Below are 7,803 nucleotides of genomic sequence, written 5' to 3'. Positions count from 1 at the left end.
TAAGGGCAGCAGATAACACCTACTGTCAGAGGGAGAGGAGGAGGTGAGAGGTAAAGTCAGAGGTTGAATGTGCTGAGTAGAAAATAGAAAAAGAAGAAGAAGGAGGAGGGAGAGAAGGGATGGATGGGGAGAGAATGGTGCAGAGGGTGAGCAAGAAGGCGATGAACATGATTGGGAACTAGCATGCTGCTTATTGCATGCCATCAAGAATAAAGTCAGCAACTAGGGTGCGCTAGCTGTGTGAGTGCACACGTGTATGTGTGCACTGCAGAAAAAGTTATTGAGCAATACCAGCACAGACGGAGCTAGCTAAATTACATCTCCAAAAAGACAAAAGATTACACATGCTGCTAGACACACTTGCAAATACACACTTTCTCCACATTTAGATGTACAAAAAAATCATGTGTGCACACATGCATGCTTTCAGACAAACACACACATTAACACTCATTTACATTGACTACTGTCTGGATGACAGAAGGAGTCCAAGAGTACAGACGGTCCGTGGGTGAGATGACGCACAAGCGCACACATGCTCGAACACATAAATCTAAATATACACATGTACAAAGCCTGTTTCTCAGAATTGTCACATAACTGTCAGTAGAGTGATGGAGAGTAAAACTGATTCTGTGTGTGTGTGTGCGCGCCACAGCTTCTGAAGGTGTTGATTGGAGAACGTGTGTGTGTGTTGGCATGTGAATATGTATCTGAGTTTTTCTTTCCATCCCTCCAGGTATTTATTATTCACCTCCTGCCCTCTCTCTTGTTTGTTGTCCCTGTGCTAAATCAAGTAAAGAATTGCATCTCGAACACAGTCACCATACTAGAATTAATTTACACCTGTAGCTCAATAAACTGCTGAAAATGTGAAAAGTAGTGCTACACTAGTACTGGTTCTACATGCTGAAGATTAAAGGAGAAATGGGGCAAAAATATGTTGTGAGAGTCATTAGTGTGAGGGTCATTTCCATGCAGAGGAGAAAGAGGACATGAGGACAGACCTGAAAGAGGAGGAGAGGAAATATCTGGTGTGAATGAGGGTCATTATGAATTATGGTGTTTGTGTGCACATAATGAGACGCCATCAAACTAATATTTTGTTTCAGCAATTAGTCATAATTAGTAACTGTATGCATGTCTCACACAATCTCTTGTACAGTATATTAGAAGTGAATTTGAAGGTGAGTACATCAGATCTGATCCTTTGTGTGTGTGTGCTTTGTAGTGCCATCATTTGCTTTGTGTGCTGTGCGTTTAATGTACATTGTCGTTGTCCCTAACGTTTTGTGGGTAGTATAATTTTAACACAATACATCCGTTTTTGTTCCAAGTGTTGTAACCACTGTTGGGCGTACTGTAGTTGGCAGCAGAAAAACATTTGTTCTCAGAGGTCTTATTACTTCTCCATCATTTGACTTCAGCAGAATTTCCATCCCAGCTTTTATCAAAAATAACTCTTGAGTTTTTAGGTATATGAAGATAACATTCAACTTTATGTTGTCGCAGTTTAATCTGTGATACATTGTAATGAGAAATGCATGTCCTTAATTAATAAACAAAGTCATATTTAAAGGGCCAGTTCACCAAATGACAAACACCACATTTGCTTTTTTGCTGGTTTTTGTTTTGGTGCCTAGTGAATGGAATTTTTGTTTGTGCACTCATTCTTAAAAATGTCATTTAAAAATTATCATTATTATCATTATTACTGATAATTCTCTGAATGATCCACAAACCTCAGTAAATCAGCTTTTCATGGACCCACATTCTATGGAGCTGTTCGTTTTTTTTTTGTTTTTTTTAAAGTAAATTTAGGGGAAATTCTGTAATCGCTTATAAATGCAACGCAACTGACCCCAAATGTTTCAAAACCTTATCTCCTTATCCTACATTGTCATTATTTTCAGTCTCTATGGGTGGTGTCTGTGTTGTTCCTTCATGTATCAGACACTCATTAAAGCAAATACACCATTTAGGATTTAGTTTTAAAAGCTGTTGGATGGAAACACAACCACTGTCTTTGGCCAATTTAGCCAGGACTGCCTAGTAGAATAAATGCTATTTGTTTTTTCCTAACTCCAGTGCCAGTATCTGGGTAATGTAATTTCACAGTGTGTTTTTGTAGTCCTAACATACTACATTGCTTTCCTGCCATCCCTGTAGTTTGCACGGTTCGCTGTCAGAAGTTCCTGATCTCGCGTGTCGGGGAGGATTGGATCTTTCTCGTGCTGCTGGGACTTGTCATGGCCATGGTCAGCTGGGTGATGGACTTCTGCATCGCCATCTGCCTGCAAGGTAAGTCAAGGAGGGAAACGTTTCTTATAGCTTAAAATTTTACACACCTTAAACATACATTAAACAAACAGTTTACCTAAATTTATGTTGTAAAATGGCAAAATAATGAAGAAACTCGTACATGTATGGTTTTGGATGCGAGTGAATTTGAGCAGGTCAGCCCAAACTTTTCTCAGACACAGTATGTTTCTACTTAAACTATATTCCTTATGTATTCTCATAAAGAATATGTATTATTAAAAATGACAGAGGAGGACCTCTGCCGTCCCCCTAAACCATCTTAAAGCTCAGTTTTTGTTTTTATCATACCAGCTCTTTAGAGTTCACGGGTGCACACAACAACAAATACTTTTTGGGCGGCTACTTTATCAGAAATGCAGCAGAAGAGCCGCAAGTGTATCTGTTTACAGCAGTGCCAAAAGAAATCTCATCTTGGTTAAACTGCTTACTGGGCTTTATCGAAACATCTGCAGTTAAATGGGGTATTTTCAAATTATCTGGCCCAGCAGGAGCTTGTAAATAGAAAAAGATAGTACTGAGGATTAAGCTCAGGGGACAAGCATTGGAAAATAATGCAGAAGAAAACAATGGTGACTAAAGAAATTCAAAGGGGGAGAAGGAACGAAGGCTAGAGGACAGAGAAGACAGGAGAATTGAAGTTAGACAAACAAGTGAAAGATAAAGATAAAGGAAGCGGAGAGGGACTGAAAAAGAGATTGAAGGTGGATCAAAGGATGCTGGGAGGGATGGATTGAAGGCCTCTTAAGCCGTCAGTCATCTACCTGCGAGGTGGAAATAGGAGGAGAAGACGTGAACGAGGGATTTAATAGTAAGTCAATTCTACATTCTGGGAAGAGGAAGGCGGACCTAAGACAAGTGGAGGAAGTTGTGAGAGCTGATGTGAAACCTTAGATGAGTGGCTCTAATTGGATATATCAAAATGGATATCTCAGGCATTGTGTGTGTGTGTGTGTGTGTGTGTGTGTGTGTGTGTGTGTGTGTGTGTGTGAGAGAGAGAGACTTCTGTACTGTGCTCTCAAGGAGAAGTTAACCTAGTCTTGTCAGTTTCATTTATAGTGTACAGTTCTTTTAATTGGATACAGAACATGATGAACCACCTGTCCTGAGGGGAGACGTACACCTACACACATTTCGTTTTTTTTTTTATGGTGTAATGACAGCTCATGCGTGTGTGTGCATTATATTTTGTCCTCATGACATCTTAACTGTAATTATAACTTTATTTTTTGAAAGATCTACAAAGCTTTTGCTTGTGGAGTATACATTATATATCCATACTTGACATACGTGCATGTATGAGGGGCCGTTTAGGCCATGATTCATTATTGACCTCTCATGAATACACTCACCAGTCACTTTATTAGCTACAGCTGTACGATTGTGTGCAATTCAGCACAACACTTTCTCCTTAACATCTGTGTTTATGAATTGCAAAATGTTTCAGTTTTTGGTGAAACTGTCATAAATATATAAATTCAATTATATGTTTATTGTTGAGGTCTTAGTTAAAAGTGGTCTTGTACTGGACAAGATTATATTCAAAGGGGTTTCTAATATCCTGACCCTCTCATGTATGTAGCTGGGGAGGACGAAAATATAGGGGCACTTCCTGAATGCGGTGTAGTCCCGTAGAACACCACCTTTAACTATGACCTCAATAAGATCAAAGATTTGTATTGTCAATTCACTATATGTGCAGGAATGGACAGCATTCAGCATCCTCACAGCCTGGAGGATGAAGCTGTTTATAAGTGTGGTGGAGTGGGCCTGGAGACTCCCATACCTTCTCCCTGAAGGCAGGAGTCTGAAGTGGGAGTGTGCGGGGTGTATAGTCAAATTTATACATTTATGACAATGTCACCAAAAACTGAAACACTTTGAGTTTCATAAACACAGATGTTAAGGCAGAAGTGTACCTAATAAAGCAGCCAGTGAGTGTATATTCAACAGACTCTTTCCTTCTTACTGTGTGTTTTGTGTGTGTCTTTTATACTTTAGTTTGTGGTTTACACGTTTCCACTGGCTTTGTGTGTGTCCACAGCACAGAAATGGATGTACGGGGGTCTGGACAGTAATGTGTTGCTGCAGTATCTGGCCTGGGTCACCTACCCTGTTGTCCTCATCACCTTCTCTGCTGGCTTCACCCAGATCCTCGCCCCACAGGCCGTTGGTACGGCTCACAAAGAAACGGAACACACAGAGACAAATATATAAGTCATAGACAGTTAAAAATGGAAATATACTCACATTGAACTACATTTTATTCTGTATATGACATTAGTCTTTAACAATAAGTTGGTTGTATTGACAGAAAATTAATGAAGGTTTGGTGATGGTGTGCTTTCAAGGGCAATACAAATGTGAAAATGAAATACAAATTATTTAAAGCCTCTGCTGATTGTTTTTCACTGGCACAGTGACTTTTGGTTCAGTTGATACACTGTGCAGAAACCTCCCTTTTGTTTTTCTTCTTCTGAATACCACCAGACTGATAGTGCTGGCCTGTGCGCTAGTGAACCTGTGTGTAAACGATAGTTACTACAGTGTCACACACTGTAAATCTCCTCTGTGCCGCTTTAGCCTCGGCCCCTAATGGTTCAGCTTCTTTCCTGGGGGCCTCCTCTCCTTCAGTGTCAGATGAGAGGAGGAGAAATGCTCTACACATGCTGTTCACAGTTCAGAACTGTATTGTACTCTGAACTTCAGGCTAAGTTTGTCTGAATTCAGCACTGTGCACAAGTGCCTGAAGTAATTTCTGCAGCTGGTATAGCAGAGACTTTACTGTCACTCTCGGTAGTGGAAGCTAAAGAGATGAGTGTGCACCTGGGAAACTGAAATAACTTCTCTCACTCATCACCTCACTGAATCATTGTTTTAAAACTCTGGTAGATGGGACAGTTTATTTTTTTCTTTCTGCTAAACTTGCTGTCAGCAGCTTCATATTTACCACACAGACACGAGAGTGCACCAGTCTTTTCATCTACCAAAAATGTGTATTGCCCAAATTGTTGAAATATTGCTTTAAGGCATCAGTAATAGTGCTTATGGTGAAGGTGGTGTTCATCCACTTAAAGGTCAGATGCTTACTGTGTTTAGTTAAAGTTGACAATCAGCTTTAAGTAACTGCTGGGCTCCCCTACAGGTTCAGGTATTCCAGAGATGAAGACCATCCTGAGAGGTGTGGTGCTGAAGGAGTATCTCACTTTCAAAACTTTTGTGGCCAAAGTCATCGGCCTCACCTGCGCTTTGGGCAGCGGCATGCCCCTGGGAAAGGAGGTAACGTACATGCACCCACAAATCAGCACCACTAGTTTGTGTGTTGACATAGGTCAGTTTTGTGCACATTGAATGGAACTGCCCTACTGAATGGGAAGACCCACACACATACGTATGTTCTTATGTTGTGTATATATGTGCCTGTCAGTTTGGGTCTCTCTTATTGTCATCACTGACTTTGTGAAAACAAAATCTATTTTCAACTTTCTTCTTTATACAATATCCAGAATTCCAGCATAGGTGCTGACCCAACAGTGATGTTTGCTAACACAGCTTCAGTGATTCATAGTTTTCAGTCTGTTTGTAATAAAATACAGAATCCAGACTGGCACCAAGCTGTCTTCAGGTTTAAATGCCAGCGCACACCACATCTAAAACAAACCTTCAGTGTCAGAGCAGAGCGGCAGCTGTCTCAAGCTTCACTGTAAATCGTTATCAGTCATCTAAACCCAATGTTGGTCAAAGTGAAGTGTGCCAAGCTGGTAAAACTTAGTGTAAGTCCAAATGTGCAGCAGTTGTGCATGCCTGCATTCATACAGAACTAATATGCTACACTAGAGGTTCTCAGGGACACATCACCCACCCAAATTACACTTGATTCATGAATGGTGCACAGGGGGCTGATAAGCCTGGGTTCAGGTTGAGAGCAATGGGTTTGAAGTCAGGAGAAGACAAAAAAAAAACAAAAAAAAACAGAAGATGCAGAGTTGACCTGGGACTTTTTCTGTGCCCCCTGGGAGCATAAGGATGTTGTTCTGGGCATTCTGGTACCAACAAAAACACACTCTGCATGTGTTGTTTATGTCTTGTGGACTAGTTTGTGTTTACAATGTAAATTCCTCAGTTTTTTAGCAGCAGCAGTTTCAGGTATGTATGGCTTCCCCTAAAAGACTGCCCAGCCTGAAGACATAATCTCAGGAAGATATATTTTCTCCTCTCTCACACACCCACAGAGACACACACGAGCCTCCGGCTCTTCTGCTTACGCACTCCCACAGTTTGGATTCAACACACTCACATCCTTTAACTTGAGCATCACTTTTCTGATGCACTCACTTTTAATCCTGTTAGTTCCACTTTGAACTTCATCCTCTGAATCTTAATATTCACTGCAGACATTGTTGTTACTGTGTTTTCAAAGAGTTTTTAATAATGCCAGGGCTGTTTTATGTGGTGCACAACAAACAGGAGGCCATAGTGCTTTTTAAGGTGCAACGTGTGCATCTCCATTGTTTTATGTCTTGTGTTTCCTCCTCCTGTCAGGGTCCATTTGTACACATCGCCAGTCTGTGTGCTGCTGTTCTCAGCAGGTTCATGTCTCTGTTTGGAGGAATTTATGAGGTAAGTATTGTTCTATTTGTTTTGTCAGTGCCCTTCCTCTCAAGTTTTTTCACTTTTCCTTCATTTTGCCCAACTGCTCAATTGATTTCACTGTGGTTTACTGTCAAGGACATGGTAATAAGGCAACAGAGCTCTCTGTAGTCAACATTCAAATACAACAGTGTCTGTCATAAAGCCTGGGAACCTATAAAGGAAAATAAAGAGATAGTAAAGCATTATAAAGAAAACCCAACAAACTTGGAGACAGTAGGAAGGAAAAACTCCCTTTAAGGGAAGAAACTTCTGACAGACCCTGTCTCTTGGTGAGCGGCCTTCTGCCTCCACCGATAGAGGAGATAGAAAAGAAAAGACAACAAGACACAACAACAAACAGTCAAAGTCAGGACAGGACCCTCCACAAACTGTTGCTTAATATGTCATGGTCTGCTGTTACTGTTAGACTTTCCCTTAGGGGGTACTCACACTTGGCCCTAGCAGAAAGTGTTGGTGTTCCATTCCCAGGTACGGTTAGTGATCACAGTGTGTGTGTGTGTGTGTGTGTGTGTACAATGCCCGAGTCAAACTGAACCCTGCCCAGGCCCACCTTTTCTAAGCTGGCCAAGTGGGGAGTGATCATACAAGTCAATTGAACTGGACTTTAGGGTCAGATGTTCTTGGGCACAGTACACATTGCCTAGTGTGAGTACACCCTTAAATGGAACTAAGGTGCTTTATCCAAACCATGCGTCCTCAGACTTTTGACCATATATTACATTTATTTTTAACTGGGCTGCATTTTGCACATATATATTTCAAGGCTGGCTGGAAGCACATTTAAAACCCACAGCTGCCTGAAAAATTACATCATTTTCTCTCATTTAAAAA

At 40.9% G+C, this 7,803-nt stretch overlaps 1 protein-coding gene across 1 annotated transcript in view; it reads left to right on the top strand.

The window, feature by feature from the left end:
* Positions 1 to 7,803, top strand: part of clcn2c (chloride channel 2c) — a 115,597-nt gene that overhangs the window by 50,706 nt on the left and 57,088 nt on the right. The window contains exons 3-6 of the mRNA XM_020587172.1: positions 2,170 to 2,301; positions 4,364 to 4,492; positions 5,465 to 5,598; positions 6,862 to 6,939. Coding sequence (XP_020442828.1) covers positions 2,170 to 2,301; positions 4,364 to 4,492; positions 5,465 to 5,598; positions 6,862 to 6,939 — 473 coding nt within the window. The remainder of the gene's footprint in view (positions 1 to 2,169; positions 2,302 to 4,363; positions 4,493 to 5,464; positions 5,599 to 6,861; positions 6,940 to 7,803) is intronic.

Source organism: Monopterus albus, unplaced genomic scaffold (genome assembly GCF_001952655.1).
Source record: "Monopterus albus unplaced genomic scaffold, M_albus_1.0 scaffold8.1, whole genome shotgun sequence".
Lineage (NCBI taxonomy): Eukaryota > Metazoa > Chordata > Actinopteri > Synbranchiformes > Synbranchidae > Monopterus > Monopterus albus.
The sequence above is the reverse complement of the archived record's forward strand: the minus strand, read 5'-3'. Positions and strand labels throughout refer to the sequence as shown.